At 35.6% G+C, this 27,567-nt stretch overlaps 1 protein-coding gene and 1 non-coding gene across 3 annotated transcripts in view; both read right to left on the bottom strand.

Moving 5' to 3' along the window:
* Positions 1–4,890: 4,890 nt before the first annotated feature.
* Positions 4,891–27,567, bottom strand: part of KPNA4 (karyopherin subunit alpha 4) — a 55,389-nt gene continuing 32,712 nt past the window's right edge. The window contains exons 8-17 of one of the 2 annotated variants that reach the window (XM_022573325.3): positions 27,409–27,495; positions 25,380–25,549; positions 25,232–25,276; positions 21,828–21,959; positions 17,972–18,100; positions 16,514–16,618; positions 13,278–13,349; positions 11,372–11,534; positions 8,678–8,772; positions 4,891–6,955 (exon numbers count right to left, since the gene is read on the bottom strand). In XM_022573325.3, coding sequence (XP_022429033.1) covers positions 6,857–6,955; positions 8,678–8,772; positions 11,372–11,534; positions 13,278–13,349; positions 16,514–16,618; positions 17,972–18,100; positions 21,828–21,959; positions 25,232–25,276; positions 25,380–25,549; positions 27,409–27,495 — 1,097 coding nt within the window. In that variant the 3' untranslated portion in view covers positions 4,891–6,856. Of the gene's footprint in view, positions 6,956–8,677; positions 8,773–10,890; positions 11,042–11,371; positions 11,535–13,277; positions 13,350–16,513; positions 16,619–17,971; positions 18,101–21,827; positions 21,960–25,231; positions 25,277–25,379; positions 25,550–27,408; positions 27,496–27,567 lie in introns of those variants that run through there. The other variant, XR_016393097.1, reaches the window with a different exon arrangement.
* Positions 17,444–17,762, bottom strand: LOC115802392 (small Cajal body-specific RNA 7). Its single transcript, XR_004022860.2, has one exon.

Below are 27,567 nucleotides of genomic sequence, written 5' to 3'. Positions count from 1 at the left end.
AACACCATGGTGATTATCAGAACTGTTTAGATCAGGACTAGATAAAACTGAGGGAGTTCCTTGGGCTTGTTCCTAATTATTTCTAGCACCTAAAAATTTGTATAATTACTAGTCTGGTAGAAGAAAGCTTATGTAATTATTTTAATCAAAGAACACTGCAACATCAATAATCAAAAAGCATTCTAATAATTTCATACTATAGACTAAAACAGTAATCAGTTACCTTTATGGTTTGGATACTTCCTTTGTAAAAACACTATTATGATACAGATATTTCAATAAATCACACATTTCAAAAATTAATTGCATCAATAGTATTATATATTAGGTTACCCCCTGCTTTATATTATGGAAGGCTGGTATTTGAAAGACACATGACGATGCATTGCAATTCCTGTGAGTGTCAGATATCCAGATCTGACATTGCGTAAATATCAAAAGTGAAAAAAGAAAATAAAGAAATGAGCATTCATCTGGCAATGAATGCCTTCCCACAGAAGGCATTCTAAACTTCAGATGCAATGAGGCAAACTGAAAAATTCCAAATTGAAGAGTTTTAGAAATAGTCACTACTATCAGTTCATGTGAGAGGTTGTATTGTAATCACAAACCTTTGTCTACAGAACTCATGGCACTTTCATGGGGTTTACAGAGCTTTGTTTATTTGCTGACTTTGGCCCTTAAGAAGCTTACAATTTAGTGGAAAGACTAAAATGCAGATGTGATAGAGCAGTGACTCTACAGACTGAAAAATTACCATCGGTGTAAAACACACACTGCAAAGTGAGAGCTAATGGGGATGGCAAGGGTAGTAGACAGTACTGTATATATTTGGCTTCCTGAAGGAGACAGATATCTGGAATGTTCAAGGTATGTAAAGTCGTTGAGAATTCAGGATCCAAACAAGACACTTCCTATCTGCTACCTCTAGCTTTTTTTACTCTCTGCAGCTGGGAAGAATGGCAAAAAAGAGTTACCCGGGGATAGAGAAAACAGGGAAACAAACTTTTCAGTACATCACTAGTTGACTCAAACTGGAACAAAGTTACTATTTAGGTACCTTCACAGCTCCTTAACAGCTTTCCTATAACCATCTTAAACAGGTTCAAAGGGGGGGAAAAAAAAGATAAAAACCAGTTTCTCTGCATCAGTTATATGGTTACATAGGCTGGGCATCTTGTAGATCACACTGGGAGCTACTAGATTTGAGGCAGTATGTAATTTGTTTATGGAGGGAGCACACTGGCAAGTACAAAGGGAAATGGTTGGAGATAGAAAATACCCGTAATAGGTAATAGATAAATTTTACGTTAATGAGTTGAACAGAGGGGACAACCCCTGAGAAACAAGAAGTACGGCAGTAAGGTAGGAGAGACTAAGGGTATGTCGATTTCTTCCCAACCCCACAACTATGAGCCAAAATGACTTTTGGCTGTGTGGCATGTGGGATCTTAGTGCTCCGGCTGGGAACGGAACCTGTGCGCCCTGCAGTGGAAGCGTGGAGTCTTAACCACTGGACCGCCAGCGGTTTCCCTGTTTTTGTTTTTTTTAAGATAAGAGAAATACCCTCCTAAGCTGAGTCCAAGTGTTGGATATTAGCATTATAGTATCCAATTACAAAATCAGTAAAAAGGTAACCATGTAGAAAGTATGGGGGAAAGGTGGCTCAGAATGCTCAAAAACCAGAGGACTAGAGAGGATGGGACACTGAATGAATGATATGGAAGCAGGATTCATGCTTGAAGAATAACAGAAAGAAATGAAAAGGTTATAAAAAATTTTCTTCATGAAGAATAAAACTGGAAGAACTGACAGTCTGGAAAAACTAAGTTAACCTGGAATAAGCATAGTTAGAGCTGCTAAGATGCAAAACTTGTGGAGAGAAGGTGGAAATTGGGCCAACAATGTAAGTGACAAGAGAGGAGTGCAGGGACTTCCCTGGTGGCGCAGTGGTTAAGAATCCACCTGCCAATGCAGGGGACACGGGTTTGAGCCCTGGTCCAGGAAGATCCCACATGCCGCGGAGCAACTAGGCCCGTGCGCCACAACTACTGAGCCTGCGCTCTAGAGCCCACAAGCCACAACTACTGAGCCCGTGTGCCACAACTACTGAAACCCACGTGCCATAACTACTGAGCCCATGTGCCACAACTACTGAGCCCGCATGCCACAACTACTGAAGCCCACGTGCCACAACTACTGAGCCCGCATGCCACAACTACTGAGCCCGCATACCTAGACCCCGTGCTCTGCAATGAGAAGCCACCGCAATGAGAAGCCCGCGCACCACAACTAAGAGTATCCCCCGCTTGCCACAACTAGAGAAAGCCTGCGCCCAGCAACGAAGACCCAACGCAGCCAAAGATAAATTAATTAATTTTAAAAAAAAAGAAAAAAAGACAGGAGTGCAGGGCTGTGGCAAGAGGTAAATCAGAAATGTGCAGGGCGGTATTTACTTTCCTCCACACTCAGCTGCTCTTATACGCCAAGTCAATTTTATAAACAGTACATCCTGGCATGGACATCCTGAACCAAATTTGTCACCTAAAGGGCCTGAATTCAGAATATTCAAAATTAATGGAACTGCTTAGTTGTATCTTCAGAAAAAACATTCAATCTGCCTTCCTGTATATTACTGACATGATAGTTAATATGCAATGTGACACTACAGTTCAGTTGCTTCTGATCACACTGGAATATAGGCTTTACAAATCTTCGTTTTTTCCGTCTTCCTTTAACTTAGGAATTAACTCATTACAATAAGACTATAAATGTGCACTTTGATTTTATTTAAAGGCATATGTGCATAATTTCATTACTTATATTTTTAAAGAGTATACACTTCATTAATGTGTTTGTTAAAAAGAAAAACCATTTTCTCTTTAAATGTTTAAAATGTCAAGTTTAAGAAGTAAATAATCCATTACACCTCAGGAGTTAACTGGTAACTTTTTTTGATTCAAGCTAAATTGGCCTGTTTGTAGTTCACCTTCTTAATATCCATAATGAAAGATCAATTTTTGGAAACTCAAAGAAATCAAATACAGTGGACCCTTGAACAACATGGGTTTGAACTGCTTGGGTTCACTTATACATGGACTTTTTTCACTAAACATGCACTACAGTACTACATGATCTGTGGCTGGCTGAATCCTTGGATGTGGAACCACGGATATGAGGATTTTCGATTTTTGACTGTGCAGAGGGCCGGCACCCCTAACCCCAGCTTTGTTCAAGGGACTAGCTACACAGCACTTAGATTGTACTTAACAATTATTTACATGGCATTTACACTGTATTAGGTATCACAAGTAATCTAAAGATGATTTAAAGTACAGTTGACCCTGTAGTATTTAGTGAAAAAAAAAAATTGGCATTTAAGTGGGCCTGCAAAGTCCATACTGTTCAAGGGTCAACTGTAATTTCAAAACTCACAAGCTTCTATAAGAATTAGTGTTAGCCGTTCCTCAAAATACAGATATGAAAAGCTGCATAAACATTTTTTTGCATTGGCTCACAAATTTAAATGAACTCAGTTTTAGAACAGTAATTGAAAGCATAGCTTCCAATGGTATGGGAGGTACAATCTGGGTCTTCTCTAGCCCTTAGTAGCTGTCTGGCCTTGATCAAGTCACTTCTTCACAACTCTATCATCTGAAGCGGGGGACTGGGACAGTTCATTCATATTCTGAAATTCAGACTCCCACAGAACCCCTAAAACTGTATGTATATGCATTTTGGAAGGAAGCCGGTCCAAAGTTCTCAATAGATTCTCACAGGTAAACTTCATCTAAAAATAAGTTTGCAATATATTACTGATCACTTCTAAACTGCTCCAGCTCTAAATACTAGTATTTCTTTGTGGTATAGGAACTCTAAGATGGCTCTCAAGATTCCCTGGTGTACATACCCTTTATAATCCCCTTTACTCAAGTGTTGGCAGGATACGTGAATATGATGGATATCATTCTGTGATTAGGCTATGGTATAAGGCAAAGAGGAAGGGATGTTGCAGGTATAATTAAGGTACTAATCAGTTTGGCTTTGGGTCAATCAAAAGGGAGATTATAGGGCTTCCCTGGTGGCGCAGTGATTGAGAGTCCACCTGCCAATGCAGGGGACACGGGTTCGTGCCCCAGTCCAGGAAGATCCCACATGCCGCGAAGTGGCCAGGCCCGTGAGCCGTGGCCGCTGAGCCTGCACGTCCGGAGCCTGTGCTCCGCAACGGGAGAGGCCACAACAGTGAGAGGCCCGCATACCGCAAAAAAAAAAAAAAAAAAGGGAGATTATAATGGGTGGGCCTGATTTAATCAGGCGAGCCCTTTAAAAGAGAGCTTAGGGCCTTCTCTGAGATCAGATTCTCCTGCAGGCCTTGAATAAGCAAGCTGCCATGAGTCCTGCATCTGTAAGAAAATTATTCTATAAAATCATTTGGCCTATTATAACCTCACTGGCTTATTCTGAACCAGGTTTTTGTTTACTAAGAAACATGAATTATGCAAAGTACTATTATGTTCACCTTCTGGTAACTTACGCCATTTGTAAAAACCATGCTTTGTATGCAATCTATTTGGAACCATATGTTGTAGTTACAGAAATACTTAAAATATAGCTCAAGTTGTCTCTCTCAGTCCATTTTGCTGGAGGGGTGAAGGAAGGTCAAAATCTTGGTTTGGACAGGGAGAAAGTAGAAGCAAAGATGGTGTCACCTGAACAAATTCAGGCAGTTAGAATATTAATACGTCTATACCGAAATTAAATAACTTAAGAAATTTCTTCTGTAATGTTGGGTCTATATCAAAAGCTTACGAAAGACAAGCAAACATAAGCCACTGAGTTACTCTAACTTTACACTAATATATGAAAAAATCCACACAGCACACACACACGCCCCATGTAAAACATTGCTTTGAGTTTTAATGTTTATCTCCCCAAGACAGCCTAGCCTGCACTCTACTTGGATAAATTTTACAAGCTAGTTTTCTGCTGCTTCTAGTTTTAAACTTTAACCATGTTTCTGATGACAAGGAATGCTGCAAAAATACTCTAGTTCAACAAAGAGTTATGATCACAAAATAATTTTTATCCATTCTACAGTGTTTCAGAATTACCAGTTGATTTTTAAACACAAAGTAGATATAGATGCTAATGGTGGCTAATCTGGTATGTTTCTTATAGCAAACTGTTGTTCATGCAACACTTGTGCTCAAAGGGGAAGGCACAGGATTTCCTACAATGAGCCACCTTATAAAGAGTTCTTTTTGTACAAATTAATTTATGTCACATTTAATTTAGTGTGCATAACCTCGAAACTGAGGTATTATTCCAATTTATAAAAACCACTTGCATAACTTTTATGCAAGTTTTAAAAATACAAAGTTTTCTCCCTAAAGTGGCTCAAAATAGATTGTTCATGGCTGCCTACATCTAAGATAAAAAGATTCTAAAACAATTGAACAGATTAGGCATATTATTAAAGGTGTTCAAACCATTACTTGATTTGTACATCTACTCAAACCTCTTCATCGGTCTTTATTCAGCAGTACATATGCACCAAATTCCATTTTAGAAGTTTCCATATCATTTTCATAGAAAACAAAGTTTGAAAACAAGTAACATTTAAACACAGCACGGTATTCTACCACAACTGAAACTTTTTTCTTCTTCTTCTTTACAGGACTCAACAAAATCTAAAAATGAACTAGGCTGTAGATTTACCTCATGCAAAGATCTTTATGTTATCTCTGAAAATGAAAAGGATGGCTTTTTAAAGCACATTTTACTGTTTTATACTATTATGGTAACTTGTGTACTGCAACACAGTCTATTTTGAGGGAAATTTATGAATTTTTTTTCATGCAAAAATCTACACAAATTAGTTTTGATGATATGGAAAGCTTTTCATAGCATCAAACATTCATCTGGTGCAAATGCACAGGGAAACCTTCCTGAAAGTTTTCTGACTTGAGAAGCAACTAAAAAGCCATACTAGGTAAAGTAAATAAAAACTAAAAACAAAACAAAAACCCCACCAAAAAAAAAACAAAAAAGACAAAAACTAAAAAAAAAAAAAAAACCCACAAAAAAAAAGAGGGGGAAAAAAAAGGAGGGGTGGGAAAAGGGAAGAAGGGAAATAGAAAACACAGGCTGCAGAGTACACCAATGTCTGCTGCTGAACTGGTCTTTGTTTTCATGTCCAGTGTACAGTAACACTTATGATCTCACTTTGATGATTTACTAGGTTTGTTATCAGCCCCCTGAAGGCAAATCAAGCTTGCATGCGTTCACATACAGCACCACAACCATACTCTCGTACACAGTCACTCCAGGACTAGGAGTCTGCTTCATGAATGAAGAGCCCTAGATTTCAAAGATGAACCTGGCTCTCTATCACTGAGCCAGACATTCATTCAACATTGTCCATTCACACACTGCTTCATAGCAAGGCCTGGGCTCATTTTCCTTTGACTTATATGGGCATCCTATTCTCTTTTATGCTTACAAGGCTTGAAGATGACATTACTGCACTTTCCCCTCAGCTGATATAATGTCAATGTTCCTCCTCAGGCACTGAAGATCTGTGACCTGTAGCCCTTTTACTCTGAACAACCTAAATAAGCATTCATGTAAAGTTTTCATTACATTTTGCCACTCATTCTCACTCGCACCCACTCGCCATCTTGACCTCATTTGGGCATTTTCTGTGATTCCAAATGAAATCTTCACATTTTCTTTCCCGATTTAATGCAGCAGCAGATCCCATGAGCCAAGCTTGATGGATCAAACCTTTTTATATATATGTGTATATATATATATATCTCAGTGCTGCATTGTACCTAACTTCCACAACATCTTTCTAAAACTGGAACCCTTCTGTTGGTACATTGGCAGATGAATTGAAACCAAATGTTCCACCTTGTATTGCCTCTGGAACAAGACTAGGATCTTCATCAATCTAAGGGAAAAAAGGAAAAAGAAGGTGATAATTAGTTTAAAAAAAAATAGCATTGTAGTACTATTTCCATTTAAAAAGTATGGGAGGGCTTCCCTGGTGACGCAGTGGCTAAGAATCCACCTGCCAATGCAGGGGACACGGGTTCGAGCCCTGGTCCCGGAAGATCCCACATGCCACAGAGCAACTAAGCCCATGCGCCACAACTACTGAGCCTGCGCTCTAGAGCCCGCGTACCACAACTACTGAGCCTGAGCTCTAGAGCCCGTGCTCCACAACAAGAGAAGCCACCACAATGAGAAGCCCGCACACCGCAACAAAGACCCAACACAGCCAAAAATAAATAAATTAATAAATTAAAAAAAAAAAAGTGTGGGAGATGATGGGTGCCAACACTGTCCTACCACCCCTTTAGAAACCTGAAACACTTTATAAACGCTTTTTCTTAAGAGATGCCAAAAAGAGAGGAAACTTAAGAGAATATGCAAAACGTATATCTTCTGAAAGAATGAAAGAGAAGTAATACATTGGAAATGGTCCTACATCTCAGAGTATACTCACTGTAATGCTACCACTTTTGGAGAGTTAAGTGTATTCTTTGGTTTATCTTTTAATAGCAATTGGAGACAAATGACTTTTTTTTTTTTTTTTTGACAAATGACTTTTGAGCTTAAAGTAGTAAAATAATAGCTCTGCTAAAAATGTATAATATTCTTCCTATATGCTTTATATCTAAACGTTGAAATTCCACAAAATTATGCACCTAAGTGTAGTTCCTATAAATAGGCACATCATCTTTTTTATTCTTTTCATGATGCAACAGAGTAAACAGGACCTGCACGTTGAAGTATCAGAAATCATAAGGCTTTATGTATACCTAATTATCAATTAGGACTTCTAAAAATCCAACTTTAAGACATGTGACAAAAACTACCTTTAAAAAAGTATGCTTTTCAACTACTATTATATTATAAATACGACTTAGCTTGATAATCTGTAATTCTTCTTTAGTATTGTCCTTGTCAAGTTAATGTTCAAATCATGCATGCTTAACAAAATATTTAATAACATTCCATTTTTTTTTTTTGAAAAGTTGAGAAAATCATTCAAGAGATCCACTGGTGGTTCTATCTATAATCACTATAATTTTCTAAGAAACTGCTTTAATTTTAGATTTAACTTTCCCAAAGAGGTGATACTAAAAATAATTCTTTAATTTCAATTACCATATACTGACAATCTGAAGATACTCTTCTGGACTATACCTTACATTATATAGTAATATATATATTATTATAAGAAATACTTATATTTCCTGATAATTTTTTTCATTTTATCTATTTATCTTTGTATTAGTTTTTGGTCACCAACTAAAAATAACAGTGACAATATATTCAAATACAGATTAACTAATTATTGTCATAATGGATTTATTATAGGATATGCTAGGCTTCACTGTTTTGTTTATAAAGACATCAAGGGAAAATAAAGCCTGATTTATCCACTGTCAAAAATTCTTTTTGCCATTAGAGCTAGTACTACTTTTTAATACCTTGAAGGACTTTAAAATACTGAAATATTTGTACTTCTGAAATAGGTAACATTACTGTCATATATCTATTTCAATTCCATTCCCCCCAAATACATACATATATGTCCTAGCTTACATTTCATCCAGACTATGCTTATACATAAAACTGAGAAAATTATAAAATTATTAAATACATCATCTGAAGAGAAGAACTGATCAATGATCTCATAAGCCAATTTGTAGATGTCTTCATTTTCATGATTTTGAAGTTGTTCAATTTTCTCCAGTCCTGTAAGAAATTTTATGAAGTGAAATAATGGTAATATTTAAAAAGCAGTGACAAAAAAAGTTACAATAATCTTGGGAACACAAAATCCAATTTTGAGGAATCTATTCTAAAAGTGAATATTATAAATAAAAAGGTTTTATGCACAAAGATATAGCATATTTATCTTAAAAAAATTATCTGAGTATCTAACTACATATAAACATAAGCAATGGGACATCTATCTACTCAGCAGAATAACTATACATCAGTGTTTATAATGAGTAATAACATGTAAAATTGCTTTGTTAAAAGTTAAAAGCTGGGAGATCCCTGGTGGCCAGGTGGTTAGGACTCTGGGCTTTCACGGCTGTGTGGGCCCAGATTCAATCCCTGGTCGGGGAACTGAGATCCCACAAGCCATGTGGCATGGCCAAAAACAAACACACACACACACATCCCCAAAGATGCAAGGAAAAAAAAAGTTAAAAGCCAATTCCTTCTATTTTGTAGCATCTGCCAAGTTTTTCTAGTGAGCATTTAGGAAAATAACTTTTAAGTACTTGTGATTAATAAATATGAATGTTAAGACAGCTATTCAAGTATAATGAAAAATGATCAAGATCAACCACAGTGTTTCAGGGGAAAAGGGAATTTCCCCTGTAAATATTAATAAATTTATTAAATCATAGGCAGAATATATAAACTTAACCTATTGATATGCAAGCTGGATATTATTTTGCTTTATAGGAGTAATAATTAATTTTAAGGCCTCTGAATTAAAGTGAAATTGCCCTTTCATGAGTGTTCTTCCTTTATCTATTCTTTAAGTGGAGGAAGTTGTTATGGGCATGTTTCTCACTTTTCACATTCTCTTTATGGGGCCCTTCCATGAAAAAGTTTAACTACTACATATAGGCTGAGGACTTATAACTCTATGGCTTCATTTCTTTTCTGAGCTTCAGATGTTGAAAATCTTAAACATGTATGATAATTCCACAAGGATATTTCACAACAGGTATCTAAAACTCAAACTATCCAAAACACAATTTGTTATTTGCCATTCTTCATTTACGCGTTTATTATACTGTATTCTTATTGGTGATAATCAACAGCAGTTTGAAATCTGAGAGACAGACTAATAAGTTCCCCTTACCCTCAATACTCTATAATCAAATCTCAAAAACCTTAAAGTCTATCCATTTCTTGAATCTTGTCATCTCCCCCTTTTCTCTATTATCACTGCCTTCATTTATTGTGGCCTCACCACAATATATAGAAACCACCTAGGTGGTTTCCTGCTTGTCTCTAAATGGTTGCATTCCCCTCATATCCATGGCTCTATTTAAATACATCAATTCACTAGGTAAAATCTTCCAATGGCTTGTCATACCCTACAGCAGAATCCTTTGAGAAGTTTATAAGATACATATTCCTAGGGCTCGCCTCCAGTGAAGTAGGCAATGCTCAAGATCTATATTTTTATTTTAATATATAAAAATAAATTTTTAATAATTAAAATGTTTATATGGTAAAAGAAAAAAACATACAAGTAGGAAAATTTTTTTAACAATTCCTGCTTTTAATTTTTCTGGTACTCCCTTTCTAATTATTTCCCTAACAGTATTCCCCATGTCCTGTTCCCAACTTGATAGTTATGCAATTTTTGTTGCTGTTCTATTTGTCACTTTAATAACTTTAAAAATACTTACTTATTAATTTTCAAGCCTCTGAACTCTACTAAGGAAGCTGAAGATACTGGTTCTCCTACTCCTAGTTACCTCTCCCTCCTTTCATTTACTTCTCAACTTCCATCAGAAAGATCTTTACTTTTATGCTTATCCAGGTTGATAACATTTACATGTTATTCCACAGCCATATCTGAGACTTCCATGTTCTGTCTACATGTTAATCCTAAGGGTTGAAAGCTAAGACATGTTGTTTATCTTCCTGGTGGCTCTGGTACACTGCCAGATTTGGGAACCACTGCCCTAAAGTATCTGCCGTGCTACAAAGCTTCTAAGACTGCAGGGGCCTGGTCAATGGCTAAGTCTGCAGCCTTATCTTTTGGCAGTTTCTACCTCATATTTTGTGATTCAGCAACACTAAACTACTTATAATTTGCTGAATGCTATTTCTCACCTCAGACTTTGCTCATGGTGTTATTTCTGCCTGGAACACCTTTCATCACTTTTTACTTTATTAATCCTTATTCATCTCTCAAAATCCAGCTCAGGTGTCACTTCCTGCTTCTTCCAGGATGGATTAGGGTATTTTCTTTTGTTGTACATTTCTATTAGGGTAATTAGCACATTAAATCAGTTCACATTTATCTCCACGACTAGACTACATGCCTTGAGGGAAAGGACTGTGTCTTGTTTACCACCGTCTTCCCAGTACCTTAGCACAGTGCCTGTTCAATATATGGCAACAATTCAGTTACCTAAGCATATGCAAGAAGCTGAGCAGGACTGTACATATAGAATACAGTATTTACTTTATTCTATTACTTGATTATCTAAGACAGAAAAATACAGAAGTGCTGTATTAGTTAGAAAATAGAAGTAGTTACAAAAAGAACATTAAAATGTGGAATAATATCAATAGCTTATAATAAACTTACCTCCACATTCTTCTATAAGATTGGCTATGGTTTCTGCCTCATCTTCAGCCATTTTTAATATATTACTTAGTCCATCGAGTACTACTTGCACAACTTGTGCATCTTTTACAGTCAGCAAATTGCAAAAAGGTGGGATAACATTTTGTTGGATTAGGTAGGCCACCTGAAGAATGAAAATACCATGATATGATAAGTGTTAAGTGAACTTCATTTGTGCACCCTATTATCTCACTGGAATAATTTTTTTTTAAATTTTCATTACTATCTAGCTAGCTAGCTAGCTGTGTTGGGTCTTCGTTGCTGCATGCAGGCTTTCTCTAGTTGCGGTGCGTGGGCTTCTCTTGTTGTGGAGCACGGGCTCTAGGCACGCGGACTTCAGTAGTTGTAGCACCCGGACTCAGTAGTTGTGGCTCACGGGCTCTAGAGCACAGGCTCAGTAGTTGTGGCGCACGGGCTTAGCTGCTCCGTGGTATGTGGGATCTTCCCGGACCAGGGCTCGAATCCATGTCCCCTGCATTGGCAGGTGGATTCTTAACCACAGCACCACCAGGGAAGTCCTCACTGTAATAGTTTTGACTTTAAAATCTTGAATATGGAAATATGACCTCACCTCTCACATGTTAAGTTAGACTACATTAATCTAACCTTTTCTTTTTAATGTAGTATGTTAATTTTACATGAACTTAGAAAAAAAAACTAAAGTGAAAATGAAGGAGTCACTCAACTTCATATGACACATTTCTTTGCCATAAGGAGTACTTCCTTCAGAGATCCTTTCTAACATTAAGAAATTATGAAATCAGTTGAGAGGCTGGATGATTATTTTTTTAAAGCTATAATTGTTCAATTTGAGAGCATCCTCTCTTTGCTATAACATTTAGCACTTATATATACCTGGCCACCTCTCAATTTGCTGTTCTATTGGTTCCATAAAATTTGCAAAATATTCTTCTATCATTTTTCTATTTAGTTATTTCCATGTATTGTATTTATATTCTACTCTGTATTCATATTTGAGTGGATTCACTGGTCACCACAAGTCTATACCTTATTTGTGACAATTATCAGCTCCAAATTCATCCTTTTTCACTTGTCTGTGAAACATATCTGGGACTTTTTTTTTTTTTTTAATTTAGTTTTGGCTGCGCGGGTCTTAGCTGCGGTACGTGGGTTTTCTCTTCTCTAGTTGTGGCGCGCGCGTTCCAGAGCGCGCGGGCTCAGGGTTTGCAGCAGGCTCTCTAATTGAGGTACATGAGCTCAGTAGTTGTAGTGCAACTACATCGTGTAGCTGTAGTGCATCGAACACATGTCCCCTGCATTGTAAGGATGATTCTTTACCACTGGACCACCCGGGAAGTCCCCCATATCTGGGACCTTTAAAACCCATTTTCTTTCGCCAGTTGGCATAATGTTAAGCTTTGTCACCTGCACAACTGTGAGAGTAAGTGTCTCTTTATATTTTATGCCCTAGGCACCTCACACTGTTCACCCTAGTTCTTAGTCCCAGCTTTTTGGCTGAGTTTAGTTCCTTGTTTGGTTTGCTGCCAGATAATTTTTGTTGTTGTTCATTTGTAAGGAGAATCTGTGAGGCAGATTCATTCTGCCCTATTAACCTAAAAAGTCTTGTTTTTTTCTTAACACTGTTAAAAAACAAAAAAAACAACCCTGACCGTAAGTGCTTCATCTTACCACGGATTAGAAATTTCTTGTAGGCCAAGAGGCTGGAAAGAAAACACTTCACATCTACGAAATATAACTAAAGGAAGTCAAGGTGACACTTTTATGTATCACAGAATGCCTGTTATCTTGCTATTATCTTAAATTATGATTTACTAAAATCTAAATCTTAGAATTATTGGTACTGTTATTTTATCAGTTTTGAGAAATAAATAAGAGCTGAACTTACTTGATCTTTCCTTCCGCTAATTGTTAAGTTACTTATGGCCCATGCAGCTTCTTTCTGAGTGCCAAAATCTCCCTGTAAAAGCAAAGTAAAGGATACAAATTGCAATATAGGGTAAACTGGAAAAGGTGTTCTCTGAAATGATTTTTCAACTGCTTATTCCCCTAGGTTTTCTTCTAGCCTTTCTATATACATATAATAAAGATAAGGCTTTGAACTCAAATTACCCTAAACAAATGGAGATTCCTTTTTGTGAACTTTCCCAGCAACAAATTGACTTGATATTGCTGTTCAGTAATATCAGATTAAATGAAGTCAACGATAAAATAAAATAAAATCAGTCAAAAAAAAAAAAAGGAAATATACAATTGTACTTTAATCAAAGAAATGTCAAGGGTAAGGTATCCTTTTAAACACATAAAGTTTTAAAAATGAAAATACCCACCATTAATGAGACTGTCATAAAGACATTACCCTCATATATTGTCTTTCAAATATAAATTGATAAAATAAATTTAAAATTCATTTAAAAAGTCATATATATGATTTAGTAATCTCACCTTTCAGAATTTACCAAGCAAATAATTCAAAACAAAGTAATATTATGTATCTTTCCATATAATGTCTTAGCAGCACATAAGAGTCAGAAAGTAAAAGCAACTTAAATAACAGAGGAATGACTAATTATAGCAAATCTAAAGAATAAAATAATAACCAGCCACTAATGTTAAGATGACTAGCAACTTGGAAAAATGCTTAGGATGTATTAAGAAAAGAATATGTAAATAAGAATGAAAATTAAAACTGAAGTGATTAACACAACATTGTAAATCAATTATACTTCAAAAAAAGAAAAAAGAAAAACTGCAGTGGGATATCTACTCTTATTTATCAGATTGAGAAATCCCAATTATGTGTTGGTGAGACTGGCAGGAGTGTAAAACGGGACAATCTTTCTAGAGGTGGATGGGCATTATATAGCAAATTTACATATGTGTCTATTTGTAGATCCAGTAATCCTAAATACAGCCTGGCAAAAAACATGGAAAAAAACTTTACATAGGCATTTCCTTATATTTAAAGTATAAACAATAGACGAATAAACCAAAAACTAATAAAAATGATCATCTGTAAAGGAAGGGAAAGAACAGGGAGGAATGGACAGAAACAGAAGTTAGACCTCTGTGTACATACCTTGAAAACAAAGAACATATTTTTTACTTGGAAACTATAAATGCTTCATATAACCACAACAAAATAAAAAACAAGGGAATTCCCTGGTGGTCCAGTGGTTAGGACTCCATGCTCTCACTGCTGAGGGCCCAGGTTCTATCCCTGGTTGGCGAACTAAGATCCCACAAGCCGCACAGTGCAGCCAAAAATAAAAAACAAAACCTAAAGTAATTCCCCCAAATAAAAAACAAACAGAAATAACCTAACTGTATATCAAGTTGTATATGTTAACCACACATAACAGGAATTATTTCAAGTGACATTATTTTTAAGTACATCATTGATGGAATACATCCTAAAGACAAAAAAGTCCTCAAGGAAATCTCAAAAGTGGAGTAATCATGTTGTTAGTGTCAATGTAGTCTTGTTATTTTGATAGATTTTATATTATATATCTCAATATATAACTCAAATAATTATGTTCATGTTTTTGGAAGATTTCCAGCATAAAAGAGATAAAAATATAAAATCGAAGAAGTAAAAATAAAAACACTGCTATCTTAAATACCCAGTAATATCTGATAGCTTCCTTTCATTCATGATTTGTTTTTTATGAATCTCATGTTCATAAAATTACAATATGCATATTTTTCACTTTCTTAAAAAAAAAAAGGTCACCTATTTTGTTCATTCAAGCCTAGATACCATGACAACCTTATAGCAATGATTATCCTTAGTACCTGAACTATGATCTTTAAATACCATTTGCTACAAAAAGGAACTAGGACACCCTGGGAAATAGTTAATTCCAGGCGTAGATCAGGAAATATACAAGGTAAGCCTGGGAATCATATCACATCCAAAAGGTAGGAAGCTCTCAAAAACTACTGCAGTGATGTAAAAAAGACACAGGCACCAAATTTAAGAGGTTCCCATTGGTCAGGGACAACCTGAACGTCAGAAAGAATAGCTACAAAGGACTAAAACTTATATAAAAGATATACACATATGTAAATCCATAATTTCCTTAATGACACTAAAAACTTTACACTCGTCTCCTTTTGAGGTCATTAGGGAACCATGTCATTCTAAAAACAGTGATAATGAGCAGGGATCAAACATTTGTCTTGCCTTTCCTATATGAAATATATTTTAGAGTAAACCAACAGTTGATAGGGAAAAGCTCTTTTTTCCTCTTTATTGAAGAATCATGGCTAATACATAAAGAATGGCAGAATTACGAAGTCATCATGTTGCAGTTCCTAGTATAATAAGTGATCTAGGTAATGATCATCATGACTGCCAAAAAACCATTATGTGAAAGAATGATGAATAACTTTATAATAATTGGCTGGAACAGGCTGATAACATCTGAGCTGACTTAATCTAAATATCACTAAATGTAGGACAAACAGATAGAATGTTTCTCATGTGAATCATTAGTGCATGATTGAACCCGATCTACCAGTTTATAAGAAATTAGCCTCTACTACTAGTTTGTAGGAAACGTGGAAGAAAAGAAGATCGAGATATCCTCTCTTTAATTAACAGATCAGTGTTGAGAAAAAAACCCTCATGCTGTGAGTGGACACTTTAAACTGTCTCTTTCCCAAACGTTAATGTAAGCATGCAATGATATGGCGTATGATTAAATAGCACACTTACTTGCTGTTTGATCTTGGGCAATTTATTTGTCTATACCATAGTTTCTTCATCTGTCAAATGGGAATAATTCTTAACCTCACAGAGTTACAGTAATAAAGAAATAAAGTAATACATGTAAAGTGCTTGGTACAATATGTAAGCATTTATAGTCAGTAGTAGTAATATGAATTTTTAATAAACTTCAGGATAATGGTAATTTTGATAAAAGAATGATATAGAAAAACGGCCAGGGGTTTCTAAAAGGAACTATTTCTTGTATATAAAAAATGCTTGAAAGTTTTAATATTAATACTATTTTACTGTACTACTCATGCCATTGTATAGGTTGTAATTAAACAGAAAAATATATATTCATATAATTCTTTTCCTCTTACACAGAACATACAAGATGACTTTCTTACCTTATCCAAAAGGTGTATTATCATTGGTACAAGATTGGCATCAATTACTGCCTGAACCTGCTGCTGATTTCCTGCGGTGATGTTAGAGAGGAACCACACTGCTTCCTGTAGAACAAGACCCTTTCAATATTTCTCATTAAAAAATAAAATCTGCAGCTGAACTAGGAAAAAGCACATTCACTACAACGTCCAAATGATTTTATGGAGTATGTTCCATAATAAAAAATTTAGGAGTATGAATTCCTCTATCCCCTTTCCATATTTTTCTTTGGACAAATTGCTAATGACCCTAGTCTAAGTGATAATGAACTAACCCTTCTAAAAAATTCTTGAAAGCAATGTTCCCAAACACTAAGACTCAAAAGAAGCTTGTCTGAACAAATACTAAGGAACTGATGAGCTGCAATACAAATACAAATCCTAAAACAATTGTAAAGGAGATTCAGCATCCTCCTCACATAGGGTGCTTTATTTATTCTCTCTTCTGTTCTGATTGAGTCGTAGCCAAAGTAGATAAATCTCTCAATTATTCATGATAATGGAGACACAAAAACTGAAATAGTGGATTGTTTTAGTATACTTATTTGTAATAGTCATTCATTGTACCATCTCTCTCAAGAGTTAAAGTGGAACCAGATGTTTGACAGCTTTATTGGTCTACCTTAATGATCTTTTTATGCTACCCTTTACACCACAATGTGCTACTTCTACCAAGATGATTACAAGTCTTTTTTTCATAGACAATAAATGCATACTAAAAACACAGAATGAAATAAGACAAAATATCTGCCTAATGTCCTATATAGGATATTGCTATAATTTACCAAAGTTAATAAACCTATTAAACATATGAATTTACTAAAGGGAAACATTTTCTCTATTTTAAAAAAGTAGTAAACAAGTTTTACTCCTAGTGTGCAGTAGGCTCTTTTGGATCAGATCACAGGATCATGTTTAATGAACCTGTTAGAGATTTTAGGGTGCTAGGCTACTTAGGTGAGCTGTTCTTGGGTTATAATCATCGGCAATGTTGTAATCAACAACCCATGTATTTCTACAACAGCCTCAGATGCACTCCAACGTCAGCATCACCAGTCAGTGCCCCCTTTTCATAGCCTCCACAAGCACACACACATGCACACACACTCTAACAAATAGCTAAAAAATATTAAACTTAGATTACTTACGTATTAAAATCTTCCAATCATACAACATTCAACACCCAATTATCTCTATTTCATCATTTCCAAGAGAGCCAAATGTGCACTGTTTACAATCAGTTTTATATATGGAAAATCATGTACCAATCCATGTCATAAAGAGTAAAATACTTTCTCTTAATGTCTAAATGACAGTTTATGTTAATAAACGGTATTAAAGACACTTGAGTCTCTAATTTTGCAAATGAAAATGGCTACTTTATATGCTAATTATTAAATAGTATTTAAAAATACTTACTTTATTAATTTTCTCTTTGGGATGTGTCAGAAGTGCGGGGAAGTGTGAAAGAGCATCACAGTTCAAAACTACTTGTGTTTGCTCATCAGTTCCAGTAACAATGTTGCCCACAGCTCGAAGTGCTGCTGTCTGAAACATAAAAAGATTTAATGAGATGTTGTTCTATATGAATCACTTATTACCACAAAGGTATGTTAGGCAGGTTATGAAAGATATATACATATATATTTTATATAAATTTGTTTTATTTATTTTTGGCTGCATTGGGTCTTCACTGCTGTGCGCGGGCTTTCTCTAGTTGCAGGGAGCGGGGGCTACTCTTCATTGCTGCGTGGGCTTCTCACTGCGGTGGCTTCTCTTGTCTGGAGGGCAGGCTCTAGGTGCATGGGCTTCAGTAGTTGTGTCATGTGGGCTCAGTAGTTGTGGCTCATGGGCTCTAGAGCACAGGCTCAGTAGTCGTGGCGCACGGGCTTAGTTGCTCTGCGGCATGTGGGATCTTCCTGCACCAGGGCTCGAACCCATGTCCCCTGCATTGGCAGGCGGATTCTTAACCACTGCGCCACCAGGGAAGCCCCAGGTTATGAAGGATATCTTTATGCATTCATGCCTACCTATCCTTTTTGAGCAAGTTGTGTCAGACACTGATTTAGGAACAGAGGAGTGAATAGGACAGACATAAACCCATCTCCTATGGAGCTTCCATTATTGTAAGAGGAAACAGCCAATAAACAAGTAAGTATGAAGGATAATTTTAGATAGTAATTATGGCCATAAAGAAAATAAGATAATACAAAAGTTTTTGTGGGAATATGTTTTCAGTTCCCTTGGGTATATACCTGGAAATGGAATTGCTGGGTCATATAATAACTCTACGTCTAACTTTTCCAGGTACTGTCAAACTATATTCCAAAGAGGCCGTACCATTTTACATTCCTACCAGCAACGTATGAGGATTATACTTTCTTTACATCCTTGCCAACACTTGTTACTGTCTTTTTGATTATACCATCCTGGTGGGTATAAAATGGTACTTCACTGTGACTTTGATTTGCTTTGCCTTAATGACTAAGGATGTTGAACATCTTTGTATGTGCTTATGGACCATCTGTATGCCTTCTTTGGAGAACATTACAATTTTTAAACCATTTAAAATTAGGTTGCTGGGACCTCCCTGGTGGTGCAGTGGTTAAAACTCCACGCTCCCAATGCAGGGGGCCTGGGTTTGATCCCTGGTCGGGAACTAGACTCCACACGCATGCCACAACTAAGGAGCCCTCGAGCCGCAACTAAGAGCCCACATGCCACAACTAAGGAGCCCACTTGCTGCAACTAAGACCCAGCACAACCAAATAAATAAATATTAAAATTGGGTTGTCATTTTTTTTTGGTGAGTTTTAAGAGTTCTTTATGTATTTTGGACACTAATACCTTTTCATATATATGATTTGCAAACATTCTCTTCCATTCTGTAGGTTGTCTTTTCACTTTCTTGATTGTTTCCTTAGAAGTTTTTAATTTTGGAAGTCCAATTTATCTATTTTTTCCTTAGTTCCTTGTGGTGTCATATCTAAGAAACTACTGCCTAATCTGAGGTTATGAAGATTTATGCCTGTGTTTTCTTCTAAGAGGTTTATAATTCTGAATGTGACATTAAGCTGTTTGATTCATTTTGAGTTAATTTTTTAAAAATATGGTGTGAAGTAGGGTTCCAACTTCATTCTTTTACATATGGATATCCAGTAGCCTCAGCACCATTTGCTGAAAAGACTATTCTTTGCTCACTGAATTTTCTTGGCACCCTTGTTGAAAATCAATTGATCAAAAATGTGTAAGTTTATTTCTAGACCTTGATTCTATTTCACTGATCAATATGTCTATCCTTATGCTAGAATCACAAAGTTTTGTTTTCTCTAGCTTTGTAGTCAAGTTTTGAAGTGAGAAGCCCCCAAACTTGGTTCTTTTTCAAGATTGTTTTGGCTCTTTCTGGGTCCATTGCATTTCCATATGGATTTTAACAGGAATTGCATTTAATCTGTAGATAAATTTGGGAAGCACTGCCATCCTAATAATACTGAATCTTCCAATCCACGAACATGGATGTCTTTCCACTGATTTAGGTCTTGTTCAACTTCTTTCAAAAACGTTTTGTTGTGGCCTAGCTTCTTTAACAAATAAATTTAACAGGGGAAAGAAAAAAAGGAGAAGAAAGTTGTAGAGTAACAGAAACATAAAGACATAGCTACCACATGCAATGTGTTGACCTTGTTTGAATACTGATTTGGTCAAATTGTGAAAAAAAAAAATGAGGCAATAAGTAAAATTCAGATACTGATTGGATTTTAACATTACGGTTCCTAAAGTGCTCTAATTATTGGTATGGTGGATATGTTAAAAAAAATAGCCTTACTTTTTAGAGATGCAACCTGAGTGAAATTAGATGATATCTGGAATATGTGTCAAAATAATTTGGTGGGGAAGTAGAGATATAGAGGAAACCTACATAGTTCATTACATTATTCTTTCTATGTTCCTAAATTATGGCATGAAAGTTGAAAAAGTTTTTAAAAATCTCTATTAGTTACCAGGTAAAGTACAGAACATAACTTTCCTTGAGAGCTGGCTCAAGTGAAAGTCCAAGCCCTATTTTCTCAATAAAGTCCAGTATTAAAACTGAAGATGCATTCTGAAAAAAACAAAAACAAAATGCAAACCAAAAACCTATACCAAGACATAAGTACCACACTTAAGAAATGCAAACTTCATAAGAATCTAGTAGGAATATTTAAAATAAACCACAAATAACCCTAAATGACAAATTATTCTATTAATCAATTCTTCTGAATTTAGCTAAGTGTTCTCTCTTTTCTTTAAAGTGCTTTAAATTTTATAGCAGTGAGTCTCCATTTTGACAGTACATGAATATAACCTAAAGAGCTTTTTAAAGCCCAGGTTTCTAGGAAATATCCAGATTTACTGAAACAGTATTTCTAGGAGTAGAGCAAGGGAAATACACTAATTTTTTTTCTTTAGGCTTCCCACTGCTGATTTTATTGTCCAGCCATGGTTGAGAAATAGTGAATCAGGTTAACAGTTTTCCTTATGCTATTATTGTGCTTTATAGGCTCTTAGTCATTCTAAGATTAAAGCATGCTATTTACCTCAGAAGGACAGGGAGAGCTTGCTGCTTGCTGCATCTCCCTTTACCACCGTAGTTTGACAGCTACTGCTTATAATATTTGTGTGAACTTCTCACCTTCTCTTTTTTGGCTCTTTCTAGATGCAGATTCTTTGGGATAAATATTTATATGGAAGGATTTTAAAATAATAAAACAGAAAAAAATTTTAAATAACTGAGAGAAGACAATTTAGGAAACCCCTAAGCAGCACGTTTCAGTACAAAGCCTTTATTACAGTACCAGTGAAGCTAAGCATTAACTAAACTTGCCAGGTGCAGTGAAGGAGAATAAAAAAGGACAGCTGTTGGGGGGAGGGGGTGGGGGAAGGAGCAGGAGAGTGGAAGAAGAAAAATAGGAAAAGTAGGAAAAATAATCAGTACTTGTTTCAGATGCTACCCAAGTTGCTATATGAACTGCCCTGGTCTACGTTAGAAATCAGTAATTTACAAAGACGTCAACTTGGCTTTTTTGGGGGGGTTTGGGGGGGGGAGAGGAGGAAGTTCTTGTAGTAATCTATCTCATTTTCTCCATCTTTAAAATGGGGATATAATAACTCACTCTTTTCATCACAGATGTGTTGTTATTAGGCTAAAAAAATACTTTACACTATTAACATTACCCATGTTCAAATGTCACACTTAAAGCACACAGTGACATGCTTTTATCAATAAAAAACTCACCTGAACCTTAACTTCCTGGTGGCTGAGCAGAGGAACCAAATGAGGGACTATTCCAGAGTCTATTACCATCTGTATCTGTTCGTTGCCAGCATCAGTAAGGTAAGAGAGGGCCCAGACCGTATCTACCAATATCTAATGAATAAAAAGAATTCAAATAGCCTTTGAATATTTTCTCATTTCAAAAATTCTTAACCATATGGACTAACCTATGATTGTTCTACTATCTTCTTTCTTCCCTTTTCTCTCACCTAAATTCACTGGAATCAATCTTCTCTATTATACTAAGCATCATCATCTATGAACGTCTATATCAAGTGTGTGCATCTTATCTTCTAGCCATATTTAGGATATTTAGGTTAATTATGATCTTGTTCACAGATTGGTATCCACTCTTAACTCACAAAGATACAAACACAGTACATAGCACATAAAATATGAGAAAAAGACATTCTCTTTCCCGAATGCTCAGACTGAGGGATACTAGGTCCAAGGACATTGTGATAAACGCATGCAGTTGGAAAGAGTATATGTATCCAACATACAAAGTGGTTCAAAGCATCTGGGCTAGGTGAATATATTCAAGGTGTTCTCGCATCAATACCCTGTTGGTAGGTCTAAAGCCAATACTCCAGTATTAGGATTATAGTACTTTCATCTTTTCCAACCAGTATGCTTTGCCTTATAAAACCAGAGGCAACTTCCCAAATAGGAATCTCCCACAGCTGCAGATCAAGACATTAAAAGCAACCATAGGTCAACTTGTGAGATCTATAATCAAAAAACATGTTCTAGTTAAAAAGCAAAAAAAACCAACAAACAAAAAACTCCCCAAAAACCAACCAACCAAACAAAACTATAATTTACATCAGGTGCCAAAAGTACTTTAAAAAAAAAGCCTCTGTAATTAACTTATAATGATTATATTTCAAAGTGCAACAGGCCATTGTGTTACTTCTTTCTTTGTATGTGAAGTCCTAATTAGAAGTTATGGCCAAAACGAAGAATGACAAACAACTGTTAAACTGCTAAATAATACAATTACTGACAAAGACACAGTAATAAATAACTGTGCCTGAAACTTTACTTCCGAAAGCTTTTCTGGAATATGAACTCTGTGTCAAAAGACAAACCAGAGAAGTCTGAAACCTTTAAATTCTAAATCAATGATATGTTTAAAACATCCAAGAAGCTCCTAGAAGAAAATAGCACTTTGCCATTTTTCCTTTCAGAAATTCAAGAAAGCACTATGGATATTTTTAACGTCAAAAGAAGACACCAAATGAAAAATTCACACACATAAAGTGGTATCAAAATATGTGAGACAACTAAATTTCAACTTACAAAAGTAACTATTTTTTTGCCAAAATTTGCTGACATAGGCAAAAAAACTTCAAGTTACTTTGTGCATGACTGTATGTAAAATCCAGATATATTTTTTAAAAAAGGCCCAATACTAAACATGTCATTAGTATGCTCACATCAAAATCATAATTTAAATCAGACCTGATCTCATATGCACTTTTTGTGTCAGCAAAGTCTATGATAAGTTTACTAATTACAACCAGAGTGTAATTTCAATGTTTCACTTATGGTTTGTGGAAGCAGTTTCATTATTTTTTTTATTTCTTTGATGGCCTGATTTAAGAACTTGCTCCTAAGTGTTAACTTAAGAAGATTTCATTTTTAGTAAACATTATTGTTTAGTAAACAATATTACTAATGCTACTAAAAAAGAACAATGCAGGGCTTCCCTGGTGGCGCAGTGGTTGAGAGTCCGCCTGCCGATGCAGGGGACACGGGTTTGTGCCCCGGTCCGGGAGGATCCCGCATGCCGCGGAGCGGCTGGGCCCGTGAGCCATGGCCGCTGAGCCTGCGCATCCGGAGCCTGTGCTCCACAACGGGAGGGGCCAAAACAGTGAGAGGCCCGTGTACCGCAAAAAAAAAAAAAAAAAAAAAGAACAATGCAAACTGGCTTGAGAAATTCAAGATATATCAAGAGCAAGAAAAACGGAGTTACAATCTCAAATGGATTGGGGTAAACAAGTGGAAAGAACACAATACATCTCTGAATAAGGTCAACCAAGATGTCTAGTTTTCCAGAAGAGTTATAAACTTTGAGATTAATCTTTCTTGGAAATCTTTTAATAAAAGTAAAATACAAAAAACTGTAATTTAATCAAAGAATTTGTGAGCCATGGCCGCTGAGCCTGCGCATCCAGAGCCTGTGCTCCGCAACGGGAGAGGCCAAAACAGTGAGAGGCCCGCGTACCGCAAAAAAAAAAAAAACAAAGAATTTGGCTATAATAAGCCAAAACCAAAATCTGTTTACATGTGTGGTTTTTTTGCTTGTTTGTTTTTTAAACCCTAGACTATCTGGAGCTAGAAAAAATATCTTTAGGACAAAGATCATGTTCATCTAATGAATAATCAAGCACATTATGTCACTGCTTGATGTAGTATAATTCTAACTTTAACTTGCTCCATATCTTTACAGAGATCCTGGCAAAAGGGTATTAATACCCTAGAAACTGTGAAGGAATGAAGCAGCTTGTCAGACAGTAATCATACCAAACTGTGTTTTTAAAGAACTACACAAGGTTCTGATTGTTACTATGAGTTTTATCCATGTGATTTTCTTTTACCCATTATATTCCTAGCTCTTCTAACACAATAAAAGCTAGACTGAATTTATAAGCAGTTATGGCAGTTTCCCACTCATTCATACTTCCTGAGTTGCTTTCTCCTTTGCTCTCTGTGTTAGTATGAGTAGGATATATTTATTATGTTTAAAATCTAGTCCACACTGATTTGTTTCCTTTTTGTTTGTATACTCAATTACCTCTACACCAAGTGAAGCCATTACCAAAGTCATTATAAATGAATTAATAGAGTAAAAATGAAATTAAAGAGCAACTGATATTCATGGTTTGGTGTAAGAATGGTGTATGAATACAAACCCATGCATAAAGGCACAAATATTTCTCTTTTTTACCTTTCGAAAAATAATACCACTAGGTGTAAGTGTTCTCTCAATGGCCAGCTGTCAAAATGAGCTTTCATAAGAAGCTCATGAACAATCAAAGATAAAAATCTTAGTGAGAGAGATTACTAACTGGCAACTTTAAGAACTTCCAATGTCAGTTTTCACAACACTAATATATAATATATGCACATACATTACTGCCCAGACCAAAATAACAGGCTTGATTTCTTCACTGAAATTACATATTGTGATATGGGTAAACACAGAGAAAACATAAAATACCAAACTATGTATCGCAGCTCCTGAAATGAAAAAATTTGATAGAGTGCACTGACATAATGTCATTTTCTCCCCTGTGTCACAGGGACAAGCCCTAACCACATATACACATAAAAATATATGACGGGAAGCATTTACTCACATTTACGTCTGTGTGATGAATTAAAACACAAAGAGCTGGAAGAATCTGAAGAGAGAAATATATAGATTTTAAAATACACAGATAAAAACATACACATAATGGTATCTACTTTACTTTAAAGGAAAACAAAAACAAAAATACTTGTTACCTCCTGAATGGTTTCCATTGGGGGTGGTGGGTCTTTGTGGCGACATAAGTTGACCATAACCCAAGTAACATTTCTTAAGAATGTTATAGGAATAGATGGACTTATGAAGGAAAGTAAAGGTTTCACAACTCCAAGACTTATGACATAATCTCTACACTGTGGCCCATCACCTGTAGGAAGAAGGATTTATTAGTTCAATACAATAAGCAACTCAGAAAACGTAAAGCACTGGGTTCAATATGCTACTTCCTGTATTTGAACCAAGTATACTATTTTGTTTTATGTGAAAGTTTTAGACAATAACCTAGTTCTTTGAGCCAAGAGAAGCAAGATAAGGTACTAAGATTTTTTTGCACATTATTCATGTATTCAGGTTTATATTCTGTTTACCCTAAAATGTTTTTATGCCATCTAAAATGTTTTTATGCCATCTAAAAGCCTCAGTAAGGCTTTAAAGTACTTTGTGAACACAGAATTCTTGCTTTTTCTCTTCTCTCTCAATGGTACTCTAAGTTTAAGAAACTTTCACGTTATAAAAAGAGATATATTGAAATACCATTACAGAGAAAATATTTGTAGAATTTATACTGATGATCTAATATCAAAGCATAGAGAGTATTAACTATAAATTACTCTATACACTTAGAAACTATGTCTCAAAAAGGCAGGGGAGAGGGAACCAATACCCCTAGATCAGTGGTTCCCATAGTGATTTTGGGGCCCTATCCCAAATCTGTTGAAACAGAAACTCTGTGGGTCCAGGATTCTGTTTTAACAAGCCCTTAATATAATTTTGATAACAGGCTAGAGTTTGAGAATCACTGCCCTAGAGAAAAGTGCCAAATTTAATTTCCTCTACCTAGAGTATCACTATAATTTGTAGTATGAAAGCCACACTGAAGTATTACATTCCGTAAGTGAAAACACTTTGCCCTGCACTGTGGTATTTGAAGATAAAATGCTTGTTCTTTTTGCAACCATGTATTCTAATTAATTCTAAAATGTCACTGGAATTAAAAGCCAAAGATCAAGATGTTGTATTAATAGTTCTAAATCTACAATTTGGTATAAAAGTGAGGGACTCTGGATATACAAACGATAGCATTCCTAACAGTAATATACCATATGCCAAGAACAGTTTAAAGGGAAATTCTCCCATTTGAAAACTCACAATTGTGGAGCACTAACCATACCTTACCTTCCATCTTGGCCCCCAAAAGGGTAATAAAGAGGAGGTATATCAGAGCAAAACTGATTACTTCTATGCAAAAATAAAAAAATCTGTGGCAAAAATAACTTTTAACATCATGGTACACAATACAGTTCAGACTGCAGATTTTTTCCATTCTCCACTGGAGGATAGATTTTTGAGTTTGGGTGAAGTTAGGCTGTAGTTAAAAAACAAATTCTTGAAATACTGGAATTGTCTTTAATTATTCTTCCTACAATTATTTATCAGAAAAAACCTGAAGGTATGGCAATCATGGTGGTCAACATTTAATGAGACTGCCTATAAGGTACAGATACCACATGTATGATGATGACCTCATGATGATAGTGGATAACATTACTATACTTCATTGCACTAAAATCCACAAGAGATATAAAAAATTTCAATTTAGATTCTTCTCAGAACTGCTATTACAGAGAAAAATTTTGGTTTATGTTTTGCCTCCTCCTTTTTTCTTATTATTTCCTAGGATAGTAAGAGAGTTGAGGAATAAAATGGGCCAACATAATAAAGGAGAAAGAGGAAAGTACCTAAATCACATACATATTTCATAATTATTCAAATAATTAAGAGTTGACTATATACAAAGAGATATACTGGTATCACAAGCAACAAAAATGTTCATTCTGTTTACTATGGGTTTATACTTAAACAGCTGTAATTTCTGTAAACTAGTTCATAAAAACTAGTACTAAAAAAGGCAAGTTGCTTTTTCTTTTCAACTACTAGTAGTCATTTTTATTACACAGTACATGATAACAATGATTGCTGGACTAGTATTACAAGTTTTAGACAAACCTATGATATTTCCCAGTGCCCACACTGCTTGCTCACAGACATTTTGATGGGGTGAATGGAGAAGCCTCAGGAAAAGTGGAACAGCATCTGAAGAAGGAAAACATAAGCTATCATTTAAGTTTGAAGATACTGCTATATATCAATTATATTTCAATAAAA

Source organism: Delphinapterus leucas, chromosome 4, assembly GCF_059928025.1.
Source record: "Delphinapterus leucas isolate spDelLeu-1000000601 "Yukka" chromosome 4, BTC_Dleu_Yukka2, whole genome shotgun sequence".
NCBI lineage: Eukaryota > Metazoa > Chordata > Mammalia > Artiodactyla > Monodontidae > Delphinapterus > Delphinapterus leucas.
The sequence above is the reverse complement of the archived record's forward strand: the minus strand, read 5'-3'. Positions and strand labels throughout refer to the sequence as shown.